At 35.3% G+C, this 22,760-nt stretch overlaps 2 protein-coding genes across 12 annotated transcripts in view; one reads left to right on the forward strand and one right to left on the reverse strand.

The window, feature by feature from the left end:
• Positions 1-22,760, forward strand: part of PAN3 (poly(A) specific ribonuclease subunit PAN3) — a 92,712-nt gene that overhangs the window by 61,102 nt on the left and 8,850 nt on the right. For 2 of the 11 annotated variants that reach the window (XM_081326780.1, XM_081326781.1), the window contains 6 exons: positions 137-224; positions 4,622-4,761; positions 6,996-7,125; positions 8,937-9,001; positions 9,889-10,027; positions 12,040-15,031. In XM_081326780.1, coding sequence (XP_081182906.1) covers positions 137-224; positions 4,622-4,761; positions 6,996-7,125; positions 8,937-9,001; positions 9,889-10,027; positions 12,040-12,180 — 703 coding nt within the window. In that variant the 3' untranslated portion in view covers positions 12,181-15,031. Of the gene's footprint in view, positions 1-136; positions 225-3,978; positions 4,065-4,621; positions 4,762-6,995; positions 7,126-8,586; positions 8,638-8,936; positions 10,028-12,039; positions 15,032-15,077; positions 15,578-22,760 lie in introns of those variants that run through there. The other 9 variants (XR_014026311.1, XR_014026306.1, XR_014026307.1 and 6 more) reach the window with 9 other exon arrangements.
• The window catches only part of FLT1 (fms related receptor tyrosine kinase 1), a gene marked incomplete at its 3' end in the record, with an annotated part of 119,191 nt that continues 117,577 nt past the window's right edge, over positions 21,147-22,760 (reverse strand). The window contains exons 29-30 of the mRNA XM_081326777.1: positions 22,330-22,421; positions 21,147-21,339 (exon numbers count right to left, since the gene is read on the reverse strand). Coding sequence (XP_081182903.1) covers positions 21,147-21,339; positions 22,330-22,421 — 285 coding nt within the window. The remainder of the gene's footprint in view (positions 21,340-22,329; positions 22,422-22,760) is intronic.

A 22,760-nucleotide genomic window follows, 5' to 3' on the forward strand; every position in this document is an offset into this window, starting at 1 on the left:
ATTAATATGATAATATTAATTTACTAACGGTAGTTGCTTAACCAAACATTTCTATGGAATTGTTGAAGAGATTGTAGAAGAGATAAAAAGAGGAGTTTATAAAATTTTCTTTTTCTATAACGTTTTTATCCTGAAGGTTGAGAGTGAATTGTGTTGGAGTCTTTGATGTATTAACATTTGATAACAGCCAAAATAATCCTTTGGCTCTAATGGCCCAATATCAGGTAAGATCCCAGTATTGTATCCCTAATTCTATATTATTTGCTCCCTGAATATTTGTTGGTGATTATCTTGGAGTAGCTTTCATGGTTTTTTTTTAATGTACGAAATTTCTTTATGTCCTATGTATAGCTGCTTTGATGCTTGCTGCTAGTAAATCTTTGGCAATATTAACTCATGAACTATCTTAATTTACATGATGGTAATTTAAGATTTGTATTGATTGTCAGTGTGATTTTCGGCACGATTCTCACTATAATCAGACTTTCAAAAGCAAAAAGCAAACAGGTTCTACCTCTAAGGAACATATAATTCTAAAGCAGATGCTGCAAACCAGATTGGGACAAGCATGACAAGGAATAAGTTCTAATAGATGGTGTTAAAATTAATATGGGCATATAAATTTTTTAAAGAGTTTATATTCTGTGAAGCTGCAAAAAATAAATGACCTGACAATGGCAAAGGTGAAAAATCATATTGAACCTTGAAGACTGTTTTGGCGAAAACAAAAGCCTATGGAAAAGTGTAGGCAAGAAATTATTTCCTATGCTTTCTTCACATTCCCAGTCCACTCAGAAGCCTCTCACAGGGTGTGGATCTGTTGATATGGAGGGATAACACAGAAAATCAAGCTGCAAACCTCTGTATTAATCCAGTGGAAAGTACCTCTGTCACAGGTACTTGGGAGGCCTTTCATGGTTGAGAGGGGGCAAGGATGGAACAGGAAAATCAACTTCATCATACCTCTCTTAGTTTTCATGATCACACTGAATTTTTCTTGATGAATTCTATATTCCACTGTTTTCAGTTAAAGGAGCAATATATAATGTGCTAAGTAAAAAAAAAAGGAATAAGTGAAACTACCTTGCACTTATTCCAGCAACTATTTTATACCTTTACACTTAAACAGAATAAATATATTATTTTTTTTTTCAAATATGAGAGAAGTAGACTTTCTTTTCCTGCTCTTTGGTTTTTATAGTACACATAACTCAGGTAAAAATTAAACTCTGTTTTCTAGAGTCCATTTTCACTATTCATATTTATTTATTTATTTATTTATTTTATTTTATTTGTTTTATATACCGCCCTTCTCCCGGAGGACTCAGGGCGGTGTACAGAGCAAGTGTACTATAGTAGTCTCTCACTTTGGAAGTCAGATATGGCTTCAGATGTTGAAGAAAAAAAGGAACATAATCTCTTAACTATCTTAAGAAAGAGATAATTGATTGAAATGTCAAGGTTCAGAGTTGGTGACAAGCCTCAATTCAAAATGTGAAAGCATTGCTGGGAGGGCAGTGAAATAAATGGCCAGCTGAGCCATCTCCAGAAAATTGTACGTGCCAGGCCGCAGAGGAAAGCTGTGACCATTTGCCCAATGTTCACAAAATATTTATTAAACTACTGTTAAAAATTGGCTGAAGCTCTTTGATTGCAGGTGGCTTTTCTTTAACCTCCCTCGAAGATTTGTTGCGGCATAATTCAGTAACTGAGTCCACTTCTGAAAGTCTTTTTTTCATCACCTGGAATATTTCTGCTGCATACTACATAATGATTTTTCCTAATTAATTAAGCTATGTCATACAGTAAAATGGAAACAAATCTGAGCATGATTTTGTTTTTAAAATTAAGAATGGATTTAAGTTGAAACTTATCATTTCTGGAGAATTCAAGGGACTTTACATATTACAGGAGATATTTGGTTAAGAATCACTTGTTTGTTGGCCGTTCAAACTTTCAATGGTGCTGAGTTAATGGTACTTACATCCAACTGTTGAATAATTAGCTGTCACAGAGCCCCTGAGGTTTTGTGATCATGATTTGTAACCTTCCCTGCCAAGTTGGTGGGGGGGGGGGGAAAGCTGGTAGGATGTTGGAAATCACAGTCATGTGAGATCCTTACTTAATGACCTACACAATCCTTGCTTAATGACAATAACCAGGAACTGCTAGAACTATTGTTGCTAAGCAATACGTTCATGTGAAATGATTTGTGACCACATTATTAATGATAGAAAGTCTGGCCCCAATTACTGTTATTAAATGAGGACTACTGTATTTGGAGTTCACTTGGCCATATAAAGGTATTGCCTTGATAATGGAATTTGGACTATATGTTGCTCAATATCTTAGTTTCTATTTAATTGTTTCAGTTTTCCTCCAGGCCAAAAATAACATATGTAAACTTAAGAAATACATTTTTTCTAATGATGTTTGAATTCTTTTTTGTGCCTATTGAACTTGGTGTTTAAATTTCTAACTGTCCACTTAACAGCTAGTTTCCAGAACCCAATCAAGTTACAAGTAGCTATGTAAATGTCAGCTAAAGAAGTCTATTAGAAATTTGAAGGCAATTTATGCTAAGTTTCCTGAATTCATCATCATGTATAATAAATGCTTGTGGAATTATCTTATTATCTTATTTTCAGATCATTTTTTTAATGAGAGAAGAGAAAGCTAAAAATGAAGCTTAATTCTGAAGTTATTGAGTAACTAATATGTATTTATTGCTACTATCAGTAATATTCAGTAATACTTGTCTTTTGAAATTGGTGTTGCTTATTTAATCAGAATTAAAGATTTCATAACACATAGATCTTTGAAAGAGTTTTACTTGTCCAGAGCAATTCCTTTACACTATATTATCTTACACATTTATTTCGGGAAGGATAGAAGCTACAGATGAATTAGAAAGGCCATAAGAAAAACATGCATTGTTTCTTGCAGTCTATTTTTCATAGTCTGTTTCAGCCACATGAGTAAAGACTGTTGTACAGTATGGACATAAATAGAATCATAGAATCAGAGGAAAAAACAAGTATTGAAAGGAAGAAACATAATTGAGGGGAAAAATAAAAGAATGCAACAAAAAGGAAAAAATATGCGGAGGTAAGAAACAAGCAGTGTGAAGGAAAACTGGAGCATATTTTGCATCATCATAGACATAAACATCAAAATGGATGACAGCATTAATTGAATGGGAGCATGTTGTATTTCTACATTTCTGCATTTGATAACTACTTAAAATTGCACAAAGACCATTTTTAATGAAGCATCAGGAAATATATGGGCACTTAAGGAAATGTTCAGTGATTATGATTACATCATTTTGCATTTAATGAAAATGAATAAAACATCACATGAACTGCAAAGGATATAAGTAGAAGCACTGAATTTCATATAGGATACATAGAAAACTGGAACAGAAAATTGTTTGAACATTCAAGTGCATTTGGAAAATTTGGAATTCTGGTGATTATTCTTTCCTCTTTTGTAGCAAGTATTTTAGATAGTTCAACACAGTGATTGCAGTCACACATTGTGCTAAGCCACAGTATGTTTATTTGTTTATCAATCAAATTTATATGCTGCTCATCTCGTTGCATGAAGCAACACTGAGCAATTGGTTAGTTAGTTTGTTAGTCATAGTTTCTGTGGCCTGATATAGGATAAAGGATGGTTTATAAGTTAGAATGGCTGAATTTACGCATCAGATTAAGTCAGAGCAAAACCAAATCCTTTTTATCGTGATGTGCGAACCCAGCCATTATATCAAGAATAAATCACACTGTTACTTTTGAGAGTTTGTCTTTATTTAAAAGGGTAATGTTATTAGAATACATGATTAATTGACACTCGTGTTAATATTTGATAATCACTGTTAGTGTACAAACCACCAAAAAGTAATAAACTATCAATGGGTTAATCATAATCCTAAATATTCATTCAACATTTTGTGTATCTGTGATGTTTTTGAAGGATATGGAAAGCCTTGGAAAAAGATGGTTTGCAGTTAATGAAAGTGCTTATAGAGCACCTCCGCTTACATTGTTAAAGCAACCATGGTAATGCCTATATAGTAATATCTATGTAGTTTAATGGAGAAAAATGTGTTTAATTGTTCTAGTGCTAAATAATGATCAGTTTTCAAACTACTGTACAGGTGTTGCTAATTATTGGGTGTAGCAGGGCTTACTTAGTTACTGTATGGCTAGCCAGAAAAAACTGATAGTTACCATGCTTAGTTACTTACAAAATGGAGATCATAAACATCTTTGAACCACAAATTTCTAACCAATGAACAAAACTTGCCAAGGTTAATGAAGAATATCTGGTAAGAAGAAAGCTCTTCCCACAGAGATGGAAATTGGCTTAAGGGAAGTGAGAGAGCAGAATCCATTAATTAATAAATACCAATAGTATTTATTAAAATCACCTAGGAAATAAGGTGAATGGTATATTATGCAATTTTGTCCATTTTGATCATTCTAAATTTATCATTTGTATATAATATAATTTGTACCTAGCATACTTATCTTAAAGTGTTGAGAAAACATGCAGTGCATTTCAGACCCTGGTGAATGAATGAATGTGTGTGTTTTTGTTTTTGTTTATGTTGTAGCAAGCAGATTTGATCTCTCTTGGGAAGGTTGTGCTGGCTTTGGCTTGCAATTCTTTGGCAGGAATTCAGAGAGAGAATTTGCAGAAAGCAATGGAACTGGTGACAATCAACTATTCGTCTGATTTGAAGAATCTTATTTTGTAAGAAAACTTGATTGTAGAATTTTAGTACATTGTGGAAAATATGTGTGTACACTCTGCTCTATTATAGTTATTTTGACATCAGAAAAGTATAACTATGATAAGAATTCTTCATGATGCTAGAGACCCAGAAAACTCCCTTTGAGGAGTTGTAGGAGGAAAGCTCGCTCACCCACCAATAAGGGAAAATAAAGTCCAATTTTAAGTAACATAAATTAGCAGTGCACTGCACATGAATACACTTTTTCTTTCATTCCAAATGTTGGCAGTCTATAGTCACTTATGTTTGCTGCTGCACCTGTATATATAGTATAGTGTGCCATGATGATTAATGCAAAATTTAAGTTAAAATTCCAGTTTTATCATGAAATTCACTGGGTGGTTTTTGGCAGTCAGTTATTTACCCTCAATCTAAAATTCCTTGCAAATCTTGTAGTAATGAAAGAACCCCAGAATAACAGGATAACAGAGTTGGAAGGGTCCTTTGAGTTCTATCAAGCAGGAAACTTTATAACATTTCAGACAAATGGTTGTCCAATCTCTTCTTAAAAACCTCCAGTGTTGGAGCACCCATAACCTCTGGATCCTAGATGTTCTGCTGGTGAATTCTTCCCATTGTCAGAAAATTTCTCCTTAGTTCTCCAACACATATGTTGCCTAAGATCCTTGGAAAGTGACAGTAGAATAAGATGAAAATAATATTGCAAAGATATTTCTAATAGCATTATAATCTCAGCTCTGAACGATCCTGACACATTACAGAAACTTGGTAGAAAGCAACTGCATCATTTACTGACAATTTTTCATTGTAAAATATTCATTGTAAATATTTTCTAATATGAAACTCAGTGAAGTGTTGCTGTGGTACTACCACCTAGCTGAGAATTGAGCCTGAAATTATTGTCATAAATTGATGCAGTCATATGTTGAGGCATCACATGACTGGGCCTGATTTTTTTGGACAATTTTTGTGGTGGTCATTAACCAAATCAATTTTCACAATGGGTGTTTTATGCCGGCTATTAGCAAAAATGATTCAGTTGCAGTGTGATTATGGGATGTGGCAAACAGCAATAAAGGGGAGCCAGTTGTCAAGTATGATCATGTGACCATTAGTGTAAGTAATTTTTGTAGGGTTTATCATAACTTTAAGGGACGCGGTGGTTCAGTGGGTTAGGACGCTGAGCTTGTCGATCAGATGGTCGGCAATTTGGCAGGTCGAATCCCGCGTGCCACGTAACAGAGTGAGCGCCTGTTACTTGTCCCAGCTTCTGCCAACCTAGCAGTTTGAAAGCACGTAAAAATGCAAGTAGAAAAATAGGGACCACTACGGTGGGAAGGTAACAGCGTTCCGTGCGCCTTTGGCATCTAGTCATGCCGGCCACATGACCACGGAGACGTCCTCGGACAAACGCTGGCTCTTCAGCTTTGAAACGGAGATGAGCACCGGCCCCTAGAGTTGGAAACGACTAGCACACATGTGCGTGCAAACCTTTACCTTTACCCTTATCATAACTTTGAATGGTCTTTAAGCAACTGGCGGTAAGTCAAGGGTTGATCCATTTTATGATCTGTTTGCATATCATCCACATATTGGTAGCAGTGCAGAATGATAAACTGAAATTGATACGTGATAAAATATTGTTTGAAAGTCAATTAATTTGGAAGTTAAATGTGGTAGGAAATTTTGATCATATTTAAATTTACTACTTAAAAACAAGCATGTTGTAAATATAATAGATAACAGACCTGTGTTTACTGCTAGTTGTAGACAGTTATAAAATTATGATTGAACTTGGCTGTTAAGTTTAGTTTATCAATCTATAGAAGGACAACATTTTTCATCCTGGTGACTGTATTGTTTATTGTTCTGCTAAACCTGATCATCAGATAACATCACTGCTAACATCACTGAGTAAGTGAGACCAAAATATTTTGGCTTGTTGTCTGAAGAAAAGGAATAGAATGCAGAAATAGCTATATTTTGAGTTGTAATAATTTAATAATCAGTTTCCTTGTTTTGGACAGTTGAATTAGTGAATGTCCTATTGTTGAAAACCAGCTGTTTATTCACTGAATTTCAGTGAAAGGAGTTCACATGAAATCTTTTATTTGCCATATTTCGGTTGTGTTTGACTCCTTATGTATAATTTATAGAGCAACAAATACTTTCATTGTCAAAAATTTTCCTTAGAAATCCAGTTTTAATAATTTTTAGGCATTTCCTTTGATAGATATTTGCTGACTGACCAAAACAGGCTTCGAAGTGTAAATGATATCATGCCTATGATTGGTGCAAGATTCTATACTCAGTTGGATGCTGCCCAAATGAGGAACGATGTTATAGAAGAAGATCTTGCAAAGGTAAAATATCTTACTGTACCTTCCACTGTACTCTACAGACATTTTTTCTCCTACACTGGCTATGTGCAAATGGATTTAGCTTGTTTCAAGGCATTTTCAGGATATCATATCTATTAGCTACAAACCACCTAGCAAAATACAATATTTTGCAAGGTGATCATTGGGTTTCCAATCTCTGTTCATATAAGCAACTATGCCAGATTAGATCAGTGGGCTTTCTGACACAGCATCCTGTGGCCTCTTAGATGGATACGAAACTATAAGCAGGATATTAGTATACTATTATTTTAGGTTTGGAAACAATACATTCAGAAGTTGGTAGTCTTAGCTAGTATATAAAGCAGACATGTCAAACTCGCAACGTCATGTGATGTTGCGCAACGTATCGGAGCCTTTTCGCCATTGTCGGCAATGGGGTGGGCACGGCTTCTGGATGACATGTCCGGCCCATGGGCCAGCAGTTTGACACCCCTGATATAGAGCCATCATTACAAATATTTCAGTTGTTTTTTTTAGCAAATTTAGCAAAGTAGTCATGAATTGCTTTATCCTTGATGAATTTGTGTCATACAAAAACCATCCACGATATGGCTATAAATGCCCTTTGAGATGACAACTCAGTAGTTTTAGTATACGTGTGAAATAGTACTCACCTTTATATGGCTAATTTTGCCAGATGTCCTTTTCCTTGCTATCTGCTTCATGTATACTGCTAACTGGTTCAGTCATTTCTCTCTTTTTTTTCTGATCTAAAGAGTCACTAATGGTTGTAGCTTTTTCTTAGGGACAGAATTATAAATTTAGTACTCATATTCTGCATATTACAAGGGACACGGTGGCTCAGTGGGTTAGGACGCTGAGCTTGTCGATCAGAAGGTCGGCAGTTTGGCGGGTCGAATCCCGAGTGCCGTGTAGCAGAGTGAGCGCCTGTTACTCGTCCCAGCTTCTGCCAACCTAGCAGTTCGAAAGCACGTAAAAACGCAAGTAGAAAAATAGGGACCACTCCGGTGGGAAGGTAACAGCGTTCCGTGCGCCTTTGGCGTCTAGTCATGCCGGCCACATGACCACGGAGATGTCCTCAGACAAGCGCTGGCTCTTCGGCTTTGAAACGGAGATGAGCACCGGCCCCTAGAGTTGGAAACGACTAGCACGCATGTACGGGAGAACCTTTACCTTTACCTCTGCATATTACTCAAGTAAGGTTACTCATTAAATTGTTTGAAAGCTCTTAGGGTGTTTGTATCCCTTTTAATTTTGTTTTCTAATGAGCATTAGTCCTATTCCTCATTAGGAATATCTCCTCAAAGGGATCACATCTTCCTTCATTGGAATTGTGCCCTTCATGTTCTGTGATGGTGAGGGAATTATAATCTTTACAATACGATGTAAGTGTCATGGTTCTGAAAGTCTTGCCTATATATTATCCTAAGTCACTTGACTTTTAGTGAATATTTTTTGTAGGATTCAGGAAATCACTGCATCAAGTTCATCACCATATCCTATCTCCTATAGGTATGTGTGATTCAGTTATAATCTGTGCTACCATTTTATCATTGTAGCTAGTATAAGCATTTGAGGGGGTTACAAATTGCAAGCTAAATGATTTAACAGCACAGGGAAGAAAGGGCTTTGCTTTCTTGGTAAATTTTAATAGGTACCTAACATTTTTTCCTGACACTTTGTCACTGGGCTGAAATAGTTATATATTGGGATTTCTTTTAATTTGTACTATTCTTGATGTTTGTTGTTGTTTGTTGTTGCTATTGCTATTTTTTCTCAGGCCAGGTTGTCTCTCATATCTTGTTTTACAGGAAGTTCAGAATGGAAGATTATTTCGTCTTCTTGCAAAATTGGGAACAATCAATGAAAGACCAGAGTAAGGAATTCAGAATTTTTAATCATTACATTATTTTAAAAATGGCACCACTGGAGAGCTCAAATAATTATGTAGGGCGAGGTTTTAAAGTATATCAGGCTCTGAAAAGGTTAACTAGGTTATTTTCATAAATATTCCCACCCAAATTGTATGTGATTTTTATATACATATGTACACATGCACGCACCTACACAGTTATTACTCCTGGTCTGGAGGGACAATCACATCTTGATTTGAGGTTTGTCTGAAAGCTAAAAACAATTAGTGCAAGGCAATACTTCACAGAATTTAACAATTTCCTGCATTTTCATGAGACTTGTAACTGTTTTAAACTCCAAACTGTTAGTTTCTTTTTGGGAAGGTATTTCAGTTTTTTCTCCCAACAGCAGCAAACAGCCTCCAAGTGCATACAGTGGTACAGTGCCAATTCTGGAGATTGGGAACAAAAATTGATATTTATAGAGAGTGCATTCTCCTGGACACTGTAAGTCTGACCATAGTAATGAATGATACCGAACGTGAAATTGTGTAATGGAATATTTCATGTTGAATGCTGGAAATTACAGAATTATTATATAAGAGCCTGTATGTATGATATATCTTTCAAAATATCCAGATTATTTCATTGAGAGAAAAAATATGGAGCTTGACTAATTTAAAATTTATTTAAAATCAGCACGTTTTGGGAATCTGATCAAACTGAGGAAATCAGTAAATCCCGTAATAATAAATTTATATATGATGCCATAGATGTAATGAGCTTTGGCTCTCTCGAATTCTAAAGACTTCTTTTTCTTAAAACTAAATATAACATACATAAACAAATATATGTAGGCTGAGCTATGTGTCCTTTTAATGAGAAACATAAACACTTTTTTTTATGATAGGTTCCAGAAGGATCCAACATGGTCGGAAACTGGAGACAGGTATCTCCTGAAGCTTTTTAGGGATCATCTATTCCATCAGGTGACAGAAGCGGGTACTCCTTGGATTGATCTCAGTCACATTATCTCTTGTCTTAACAAGGTGAGCTAGAACCTCTGTATTTTTTGTTCACTGCAAATTCACTGAATTGTCTTTTTCTGCTCGCTTTCCCCCCTCCCTTTGGCATGCAAGCAAATTTCTCTCAAAATGCACACTTGTCATTGCCTTTGGCAGTCACATGACTCTATGGTTGTACTTTAAGTTGTCGTATGAATACTTCGTAGGGACGCGGTGGCTCAGTGGGTTAGGACGCTGAGCTTGTCGATCATAAGGTCGGCAGTTTGGCGGGTTGAATCCCGAGTGCCGTGTAACAGAGTGAGTGCCTGTTACTCGTCCCAGCTTCTGCCAACCTATCAGTTTGAAAGCACGTAAAAATGCAAGTAGAAAAATAGGGACCACTACGGTGGGAAGGTAACAGCGTTCCGTGCGCCTTTGGCGTCTAGTCATGCCGGCCACATGACCACGGAGACGTCCTCGGACAAGCGCTGGCTCTTTGGCTTTGAAACGGAGATGAGCACCGGCCCCTAGAGTTGGAAATGACTAGCACGCATGTGCAGGGGAACCTTTACCTTTACCTTTTTATGAATACTTCCTCAGTTGGGTGCTGCATGTCACAGACCTGCTTCAGAAAAAACACTAAAGAATAGTTCAGCAATAAGGAATTTCAGGAAGATAAACCTCAATATCACACACTTTTCTTTATTCCTGTAACATGGCTGGGAGCAGTAATTTTAATTTTAAAACAACCATGGTTTATTTCATCTTACATACTTAGAATTAATTTAAACTAATAAAACAAGCACAGATGGAACTGTGATTTGAGACAACAGTTTTTTCATTTTTTAAAAAATAATTCGGTATAACACCAACAGGGAGAACAAAAACAATAGTTATACTATGAGAAATAAAAATCACATATATATATATATATATATATATATATATATATATATATATATATATATATATATATATATATATATATATATATATATATATATATATATATATATATATATATATATATATATATATATATATATATATATATATATATATATATATATATATATATATATATATATTATGCTGATTAAAATAATATGACAGTATGACAAAAATAGGAAAAAGGCTAATAGGGAAAAAGAAGAAAAGAGACATATATCAGTATAAAACTAATTCCATTTAAGCTTATCACTAAGTCTAGACGTAGATGTGAGAATATATTGCTCCATCTTTTGATTCATAAAGCATAAAGAATTTTAAATAATAGATAACAGACTATATCCTAAACCCCATCCTTGAAAATAAGATGAATAAGTTTCCTTCCATTTATATAAACTGTTATATAAATTATATATAATTTATATAAATTATAAACGGTAGGAGATACAGGAATATAGCCAGCCGTACCAACAGGCTGAAAAATAGCTTTTATCCGTGGGCTGTTAGGCTTTTAAATGGGACATAATCTTATGCAGAATTGACTTGGGAGGCTGGTGTGTGGTGTAGTTGGTTCACATAGTGTGGTGGGATGGAGGGTTTGTTGTCACTGTGTGTTGGGGGGAGAGAGCACAGGGGGAGGCTCAGCTAATCTCAATGTACACATGTTGTACTTTGACAATAAAGGTTTATTTATTTTATTTATTTATTATAAAATGATCTTTGCTGGGTTGTTAAATTTTTCCAGCATTTTGGGAATATAATTGAATATTACATTCTGGTCTTTATAATATTTATAATATTACATAATGACAAAATGATAATTTGAAATAAAAATGAAGCTACAGCTGAGCAAGATGTACTGTAAATGTATGGCTTAAACAGTCTTCACATTTTATACAATACCAACAACCAAAAAATTTGACTTCCGATCATTTTAAAATTCCTACCACAAAAGACTGGATGCTGTCATAAAATCAAAAGGTACTTTTGTCTCAACAGAAATGCTAGGATAAATGAAGAAAAATTGGTTCTTTTGCATGCCAAAAGTGTTGATGATTATTAACTTCTATTAACAAATAGGCCTGACTTTCTCTCCAATTTGATTTCAGTTGGATGCTGGTGTGCCAGAAAAAATAAGCCTCATTTCCAGAGATGAGAAGAGTGTCCTTGTAGTGGCATATAGCGACCTAAAACGCTGCTTTGAAAATACTTTTCAGGAACTGATTGCAGCCACGAACGGCCAGTTGTAGTATTTGCAGAAAGCATGCAGGACATTGCTGAGGAACAGAACCAAGCGCAAATTGCACTACAACAGATTTTGTCATCATCTCATTTCATATTTTGGGAAACGAAACACCATGAGATGTTGCACTTCGGTCAGGTACACTGTTACTTGAAGGGAAGAATGTTTTTGCTTACCCTGGAGCTCTGGCTGCCCATTGGAGGCTTTATCTGTGAAGAATTTATTTTAAAGGAACACATCAAGAGCATGATGTTCCTGCTTTTATTTTTTCCACTTGTATATGCACTAATTTTAATTTTTAAAGACTTTCTGATCCCTGATGTTTTGCCACATTGGATCTTACTAAGGGAATCTCTTTGCAAAGACATTTCTGGGATTTTTTTTTTATTTTTTTTGCCACTGAATATACTGCGATCTATTGGTTTTGATATTATTTGCACCCCAAATACTATAAAGGACCAGGTAAATAATTTCATAGAAATTGTGTTCTGTAAATTACAGTGTAGCTTGTAACCTCTGTAAAACTGTATAATATGCCATCCACTGTTTGATTAATTGATCAAACAAGAAGATGAATATTTAAAGACAAAAAAAATCAAGTAAAATATCTCAGAAACATCATATATAAAATCCCTTTTATTTGGCTGAAGCTTTGTCAAAGCAAAACAGCACCATTTTGAGTTGTGTACTTTCTGGGGTAAACCCAATTTGTTCTAAACACAACCAGCGCCTTTTAAATAAAATACCTGTTTCTATATTTTCCTGCTAATCAGATACATTTACATTTATGCAATTTTTAATAGACTTTTTAAAAAAAATAATTGTTGCAGTCCTGTGAGTTCAGGAATGTATTCCTTTAAGTTAACTATAGTACCCTTCTTTTGTATAAAGTTTTGTTCTTTGAACCACAGCTTTATTATGGTACTTTACACTGGATACAGATACAGAGACACTGTTCAGAAGATTAAGTACACACAGCAGATATCTGGCATCGAAAGCTTTTGAAGTGTTATAGTCTGATTCTGGAGGAACGATGGTCTGCTGTGCCTTTGCAGTCACTGCTTAGCCCAAAGTAATATCTTTGATAATACTCAACACATGAATATTCAGTCTTGAAGTCTGGATTTCCCCCCCTTAATTAGCTTTCCAATACTGGACCCACTGTTGTCTGCAAGCTGGGGTATTCAAGGGGATTTATAGTAGAACATCTACACTTTGATACGGATGACTGCCAAATATATAGGACTATTTATTTTTCCTTTCTCAAAGCGGTAGTGAAGACTGTATATCGGCATCCTTTACCCAGCACTGAATATTTAATAGCACTGGGTGCTTACCATGAAGAAAATGTGGAAACTTTCTCCAAAAGGTGTCAGAACTGATTCAAAGCTCTTGCAACTGATGTTACTGGCATCCATTTTATTCTTGATATTTGTAATTTCAGATAAATTTTTAATAATTCTCTCCAGTTTTATAAGCTTTAATGATGACACTCCTACTTTAGATTTATCACAAGAAAACAGTGCTCTTCATAATGAAGACTTTGGAAAAACAAAGGCCACTTTTAACACCTTTACTTAAACATAATGGAGCCTGAAATTAATAGTATCAATAAATGAGCTGAAATAAATAAAAGCCAATTATTTTAATCTGGCAGAAAATTAAACCATAATGTTTATTATTTAGAAGATAACAGTTGCCATAACATTATTTTTAATATCATTAGGAACAGGGGCTTTAAGATACGAATATGGGAAACCAGTCTTTTATCAATAGCTCATGTATTTGATGAAGAGCAGCTGTCTTTTTATATGTTTTTTGAAAATCATATTGTAATTCTTTTTGTACAAAAAGAAGTAGTAATTGTATTCTAGGAGAAATATTGAATGCTTTATTTATAAGCGGGCTGAGGCTTCTTTTTCCCATTATTGTTTTTGTTTTGGTCTTTTTTTAATGAAAGGGGATCATCTCTTCCGTTGCAGCAATTGGAAAAATTTTGACAGATTATTTTGTGGACCAATAATTCAGGAAATGCAAAGGCAGGGGTAAAGCAGGGCTTCCGGTTTATCCTCGCTCTGTAATCAAGGCCCACCTCATCAAGACAAGTTGCATTTTGCAAATCTTTGTCAGCACATGGTATCCATTCCTTGGCCCCAGTAATCTCAGGACTTCTTTTAAAGTAAATTTTACAAAATGAAAAGTGCAGAGAGCCAATAAATTTCCATATGTAACTGTTACCTAGAAATAATTGCTGTTGGGTGATGCATAGAACAACATGGAATTTCGTTTTGCTTTGTTTTGTTCTTATGTGGTCCATGTTTTTGAATTTTCTACTTGGTGTTTTTTGGGGGGAGAATTCTTCCACTCCAGTACAATTCCAGTGAGAAGGCTGTCCAGCATGTTCCATTCATAGGAAGAGTCATTTATGTCATCTCTAAAGCTGAATAAGAATTTTTGAAAAGCAATGCCTATTTTTTCCACACAGGGAAGCAATTCTGACCTTCCTGTTTTTATAGTATAAAGCACAGAGTGGACAACCTTTGAAATCATGTAATACTAGTTTAAATTTAAATTGTTCTGTTTTAGCTTGCTTATTTGGACTTTTGTTTCTGCTACACTGTAAATATTTGGGGGGGTATATAATGTGATTTCATTTTGTTTTTTTATTTTGCCCTTGTCCCAGTAAAATTCTAGATGTGAGCATCTTCCCCTAAAAAGCACCGGTATGTTACATTCTGATGTCATGATCCCACTATGTGTTACCTTTTAATCCTGTTTTTCATTCTTTTCACATGTACAGCAGTATTTTTAATAAAGAATTCCAGAAATAATATGGCTTCTTTGAGCAAGCAAAGTTATGGATATTGTGCTCTACTTCTTATATTAATGGTAATTTTCTTTCAGTATTGCATACACCACTGTGGAGATTGGCTACACATCACGTTATTTGAAAAGACACATTGCCTATTGGAAGTACAGAAGCTCTTTTTTGAAAATAAAAACATAAAATGTTTGCCCATGTTCAAGTAGTAGAATATACTGCTTATATCAACTGAGTGCAAACTTCAGAGTAATCAAAGCTCTCTGAAAAATTATTTCAAATTCCTATTGTTTAAATTCTCTTGTCACCTTTAACAAAATGTTGATACTTATTCAAAACATTATAATTGAATTTTATGAAATTTTCTATTACTTGAAGTGTTCTTTGCAAAAATAAAGATGGTGAAGGACTCTGTACCTGCACAGTCCCTCTAACGTTTATCTAAAGTACAAAAACTATACAAAATGTCAATGTTTTGTTATATGAATTTATCTGGATTTTTGATTCCTTAATGCAGATCTTGCCTTAGAAAATTTATTTAACAGATTAAAATAACAGTTGCAGGAAGTTTGCTTGGTGGTCTTTCTCAGACATAAAAGGCAGGAAAAATTAATAAGTTATTTTTAATAATATACACTGATCTATCACATAATTACCCTGAATGCATGTGTAATTTCCCTATTTAAATCCATTTAGTATGGGAAAAGATAAAAGCATGGAGAGATTGGCTGCTGTTTTTGTAGACGGAGTAGAATTTGTACACTGCTTGTGAGTTGTACAAAATATAGTTTGGATATAAATTAAATAAATAATAGAACAATGAGATTCTTTTTATGTTCAGGGACGTAAAATAAGACTTAGAGCAGGGTTTTTCAAGCTGTCTAAAACACTGCAATTCTGCTAAAACTTAAGTTCCAGGAGAGACTAAGAGCAAATTGTTGTTGTTATTAACCCAGAGACAGCCAGTTTTATATCACTAGAGTTTTGCCTTGTGGTAGAGAGTTGAAAGTGATTTTTTCAACTCATAGGTTGAAAAAACCTCATAGGTTCTGTGGCCTTAAAAAAAATTGAAAATCCTGACTTAGAGTCAGTTCCTGCCTAATGTAAATGTAATAATGTAGAAGTGTACTTTCATGTTAAATGATAAATGTCTTAGGTTAGTTTCTTTTATTTGTTCATGCATTGTAAGTATATGACAGATGATCTCTGAGATTTTTGAAGGTAAGGAAGAGAAAAGAAGATTTTTGTTGCAGTTCAGTATTTTAAAGTTGAACAGAGGCAGCTGGTAGATGGTACTTTTTTCCTTTGTTTGATACTTAAGACTCCATCAAACCAGGATATTCTGTGGCAGGAAATATTCTGATTAATAAAAAATATTGATAGTCATTGCAGTCACAAGAACTTTGTGTTGGGGAAGTAATCTTCAACAAATTGCCTGTTTTTCTTATCTGAATATAGTAACAAAGATGGTGAACTGACGGATATAATGTTAATGTTGTAAAACTGTACAATAACAGTTGCCCAGTTTGTCAGTTTTATTATCTTCTGCTCTCATGGACAAACAATTATCATGACAGTTAAATCTGGATAAGCTGTTGAATTTATTGACATATAAGAAGAGTTAGATCCACTGATTTACATTTCTTGTAGCTGAAAGCCAACTTTTTGTTCAAAATATAGCTCCCATGACAAACAGGGTCCCAATGAAAACACTGAAAAAGGCTTCCCAAATGGTCTCACTTCTCGAAGGTATGCTCTAGGGCACAGGTCTGCAACCCGCGGCTCCGGAGCCGCATGCGGCTCTTTCAGCCGTCTCCTGCGGCTCCCAGTCCTCTGCCATGTGCAGTCCAAAAAACAAAAAAAAAGTGGGACTAAAAAAGTTCAACCAATCAATTCAAATATGCAGGGTAGGTGCATATCTTGCCTTGGCTCCACTCTTCAGTCAAACCCTGTTCTGCGCATGCGCGCATGTATGCGCATGTGCACACATTTTTTGCGGCTCCCAGTTTTTCCTTTTGTGAGGGAACCGGTTCTGAGTGGCCCTTTCACTGTTTCAGGTTGCTGATCCCTGCTCTAGGGGGACATGTGTGTTGTGAGTTGTGCCTTAATGCCTTTTGCTAATGATTCATGGTGATTCCAACAACTGTGAAATGAAGTGTAGCCACTCTAAATCTCCATTAGGTGATGCCCAGAATTTGAAGTAGATGAAAATTATATCTAATCAAAGATGGGTAAGAGTCCATATTTGAGCTTATCTTTATTGATTATGGCAATAAGGATAGCAAAACATCAGATCCATGCATTGGTGTTGGCTTTTAGAGAGAAATAGTAGTTCCTTTGGCTTTGAAGGAGACTTGGACCCAACAATAATAGATAATTTATCTGTTTATTCCCTTTTAATGAAGGTTGCTAGAAGTTGGTTAATAAGCAATTGGAGGAAGCTGATTATTCAAACCTGGTATAGATTGAAAATTGATACAGAAATAGATGGAACTGGGGAACATTAAAGTGATTTTAAATTAAGGCATATCTCTTCCAACCATATTTCCTTATCCACCATTTTCATAGGACTATTGAAGCTCAGGTCTGAATTCAAGAACACCTTTAAAATATCAGTTAATAGATATACTGTATATGCAATCATGCCTGGGTAAAAAGATTTCTTCAAATCAGGAAGTTGTACAGTCCATTAGTGAAAGCTTGAGAGGTTTATGGTTTACAGGTGGGTCTCAGGATGCAATGGTAATTGGAATGTAATTGCCATTCCTAAACAAAGTCATAAATTGTGATGTCACATGACCACATTGCTTAGGGATGATAATTCTGGCAGTATTGGTTGCCATAGTTAAGCGAGGACCGGGCAGCTCATTAAGTGAGGATTTCAAGTGACAATAGCTTCTGATTTCCTGCTGGCTTCACCATTGATTTTGCTTATAAAATGCCAGCAGGGAATGTCGAACATCATAATAAAGTGACCACTGGTCACTTCATTATCATGATTGTGAGCCAGATGCTAAACACCCAGTTCATAACCACATGACCACAGTAACACTGCAATAGGCAGAACTAGTCTTGTTGACAAGACTAGTCATAAGTCTCCCTTGTTCAGTGCCATCACAAGTTTGAATAGTCACTGAATTCACTGAACCCTGAGATCACCTATATTGTACCTGAGCATGATGCCTAAGTAACGGCTTCTACAAATGTTTCACAATAAAATGTGTTGTTTATATATTTGTTGTACTGAAAATTCTGTTATGAATACTGTGTGCAATTTGAGTAGTGAGAGTTGAATATGCTGTTCCTCCAAAGATCTGAATCCTGATGTGCTATCTGCCTGATATGGAGAAAACACCCTTGCTGTGGGTTAGGATCTTTGCTGATTTTTACAATCTTTGTTGCATGCATTGAGGTTTCTAATTATTTTTACCTTAGTGAAATAGTGAAAGCTGAATCTATGGATGGAGCTTCATACCTTGTCCTGCATAACTCGGTGCAAGGGGGGAATTAAAGACAGATTCAGAAATCATCTCAGAAATGGAGCTTTACATCTATCTGTGCTATTTCATAGACTGAATCATTAACTGTTGAAAGACGATTCCATTGAAAGAAAAGATTACCAACCACAGATTACTAGAGGCTAGTTATAACCTTTGAAGTGAAGGACTTGTATGTTACTACAATCAGTACAAAAGGAGATAAGAGTCAAAGTAGGATTAGTCAGAGATTATAGAAGCAATCCCTTAAATTACAGCATTGCTTTATCAGTTAACAGATTTCTAAATGTTCAGATATCAAGCACCAACTTTGATGCACCAAATACCATGTGAGTCAAGATAAGGACTCTCTAATGCACTTGGTTTCAATACATGTTTGACAGAGCGCAACTGTCTTTTCCTCAAGCAGAAAGCAGTATTAAAGGCCTTCCATAGGAATGTAGAAAAATTATGGGGAAGATAAGAAAAATATAATTGGATTTCGGGTATGGAGGAAACATGCTTTAAGAATTCTAATTATTGATGCACTTAAAAAACTGGATTGAAACACAATAGGAACACACGAAGTATTTGTCTTTAGGGATTTGTGTAAGATTTAAAAATATATCACCTGCTACCAAAACTCATAAACTATAAGTTAATAAAAAAATAAATCTTTATAAACCCTCTGCAAGGCATCAGGAGTGTATATAGAAAAAAGAACAGCATAGTGATAGATGCCTACCCTCACAATTCCTAGGAGTGACTAGCTTTCTAAAAGTCCTTTGCGCACTGTTGAAGGTTGTTGTGAGGAAATTTTGAACTGCCTTGGATCCCCCTCAATATACATAATATCTTATAAGGAGGAGGGTGTTGAGATTTAGAATTTCTGGGTATCTCCTTGCCACAACCCTTTGTGAACTCTTCAGAAGGTATGGATGTGTGGAGATACTAAAGAAAAGCTAGATGCTCTCCCCAAGGACAGAATCTCATTTGCGGAGTCCTTGTTGCACTCTGAGCTTAGTTATTTGCTTCCCTGGAGATGCTACCTAGTTTGATAACGGAAGGTCTGCAAGTTCAGAGAGCATCAAGGATTCAACAGTTCTACCCTGAGCTTCTGTAGATATATTCTCTTCTATTGGAATCTCATGTATTTGTCTTCACAGGGACTATGGCCAAACAGCATGGATGTGTAACTCCATTGTGACTGTCCAAGGAAGTTAGGATTAGGATAAGCACTTCTTGACAATTTTCTAGCTATGTAATGTGAACGTTTAGTTTTTGAGAAAAGACCTATGTGTTCTGAAAAGTTCTAACAGATTTTGGTTTCCTCATCAAAATGCTTAAATTCTTTTACTCCAAAGCTTGATTAACAATAAAACAGTTCTGAATTCAGATGACTGATTTCTTATGACCTCTCTCTCCCTCCTCCTCCCTCCCTCTCCCCCCACCACACACATTCTTTTAAAGCTTGCAATGACTTTTATTTTGAAAATTCAAAAAATGTACATTAAAATATCTTTAAAAGCTTAAGCTACAGGTACATGCTATTTACATCCAGTTTCTTTAGTGTTGTTGGAAGAATTAGAACTGTTCTTCAAAACAAATACTCTTTTTGTAACCAATAGCCCAAAGATTAAATTCCATTTTTTAGTTTTCTCATTTCTTAAATAAAACATACTTTAATATTAGGACATCCTTTTATATTTGACAGATAACACAGAGACCATAAGCATATTGATTTTATAAAATGCTCCCAAATCCAAACACACTTAACAATGTAAAACTATGCAGGTTTCCTCAGAAGTAAACTCCATTGGAGTTCAATGAAACTTCATTCAAAATAATAAGCCAAGAACTGTTGCTTCACCCCAGTGAAGCAAATTTAGGCATATTCTAAGCTTCATTACCGTCAGTGGAATGTAAGCATGACTAACATGAATGGCTTTGACAGATTAACATCCAGTAATTCATTAATGAACCAAAACAATGGTTCACTACAATGCTACTTAAATCTTCAGTAAGAATGAAGCTTGCAGGACAGTTTTAGCATTACATAAATGTTATAGCTGAAATAGTGCCAGCAACTTCCAGTTCAGCAGTACTTCAGAAAGAAATTTCTTAGCCTTCCCATTCCATATGTATTAGCTACAATAGGATTCTAGTTTTATCCTCAATAAGCTAGTTTAAAATAATTCATCTTCCATGTTGTCATTTGCTATTGGAATATAAAATCTGAATATAATATAAGAAATACATATAGAAATGTCTGTTACTATGTTAGGGCACTAAGGGAAAGCTAAGTTCTATAATCTTCAAAATAACTTTTTTAAAAAAGCAATTTAGCCCAATGTATACTACAGTGCATTAATCTGATGTTAAGAACTGGGGAGATCAATGCACAAGACTTTCATTGCCTCCAGCCAACAGTTCTCCTTCTGTACTGTATTTTTCTCCCACATTTATTATTGTTATAAATAAGGCAACAGACATACATAACACCACTTTCTCCTCCTATTTATGCTACTTTCAACTATTGGATAGGAGTAATGCATGCTGATGTGGGGAGTTGCAGTATAAAAATAATTTTGGAAAATTGACCCAGGTGATGAGCAGCAAAATAATATTTGCAGCACTGAAGTGGTGACCTGCAGCTCAAAGGTCAGTATTTTGACTTCAACAAGTAGAATGCCGCACCATTGAATTATGACTGGAAAGAGAAAGATCCTGCACTAGTTTCTCTTCCCACATTATTTTACTACAGGTAAGTGGCTGCATCATATCACCAGTATGACCAAAACAAGTGTAGTCATTTGGCTCAGCTGTGTCCCAAAAGACAGGTCCCTTGCTTCTTTTTCCAGTGTAGAAACTGTAAGTAAAAACAGTAACTTTTTAGCTGGGGGGGGGTAAGAGTATACGACAAGTTGTTTACTATTACTGTATTTTGCTATTTGCTCTTTAAAACATAATTGTGTAACTAATGTGAAATAAAAATACTTTGAAGAGGTAGTGTTTCAATCAAAGTGACCGAAGTGTTTTAAGTTCAGAAGTTCTGGATAACTTTTAGAAGTGGCTCAGGCAGACACCTCCCTGAGTCAGTGAAGTATAATGTGGAGGAATGGACACAGCACAATCAGACTTGCAGGATCTCTTAGTCTCTAAAACAGGGGTCTTCAAACTTGGCCCTTTTATGACTTGTGGACTTCAACTCCCAGAATTCCTCAGCCAGGGATGCTGGCTGAGGAATTTTGGGAGTTGAAGTCCACAAGTCATAAAAGGGCCAAGTTTGAAAATCCTTGCTCTAAAATATGGAGCTTTAAGTGAGACAGCAGTGGCAATAAACAGTTCCTCCTGCAATTTATTCAGTAGCATCATTTTGAACAAAAGTTTAAGTGTCAGCCTTTCAATAGGCAATATCAAGAAACAGACACTCCAGAAATGCTGTTTTAGAATAGCAAGGTCTTGAAAACCTATCAGTTTTTCTCTGCCCCATCTTAAATCAAACATAATGGCAAGATTAATTTGAATTTCTTTTTCATACTATCCTCTTCCCAGGGCTGAATATTATGTTTGTATAGCTAACTTTGCTGTTTTCATTCTTTTTTTTTATTATGATATGTTTTGCTTTTTGCTTTTCCATCATATTGTGATATATTTTCATTAAATAGTTTATCCTCCTAGGGCAGGGGTAGGCAACCTTGGCTCTTTTATGACTCGTGGACTTCAACTCCCAGAATTCCTGGCTCAGGAATTCTGGGAGTTGAAGTCCACGAGTCATAAAAGAGCCAAGGTTGCCTACCCCTGTCCTAGGGCAACCGGTAAGTTGAAAATATTTTCAATAAATGAAAGAAAGAAATACCTCCCAAAACTTTGCTTTGGTCTCATGCCAGTCCATGTAAAACGTTTTAACTGTTTCAAAGGCAGCACCATTCTCCCCTCAGCTTGATAATTCTGAAAGAGAAAACAATTCTGATTATGAAGCTTTGGACTTTCTTTATAACCCATCTTGATGTATAGAATTTCAAAATATTAAACTTTGTTTTGTAAAACAGAGAAAAGATGGGTTTATTGGCAAGATTCACAGGAGCATTGTGGTAAGGAAAATTATATTTTGTGTCCAGATCAAGCCTTAAACTGCCAAAATGAGGACACCTTTTCCATTGGCCAGAAACAAATAATTTTGTTTTTTGTGATTTGTGAGGAAAATGATCAATAGTCAATGAATGCGTTTTGCTTGGTTGAACTTGTGTTCATTCCTCTTATTGATAGCTCTAATCTGATGGACCTTCA

This window comes from Vipera berus (genome assembly GCF_964194415.1).
Source record: "Vipera berus genome assembly, chromosome: 4".
Classification (NCBI taxonomy): domain Eukaryota; kingdom Metazoa; phylum Chordata; class Lepidosauria; order Squamata; family Viperidae; genus Vipera; species Vipera berus.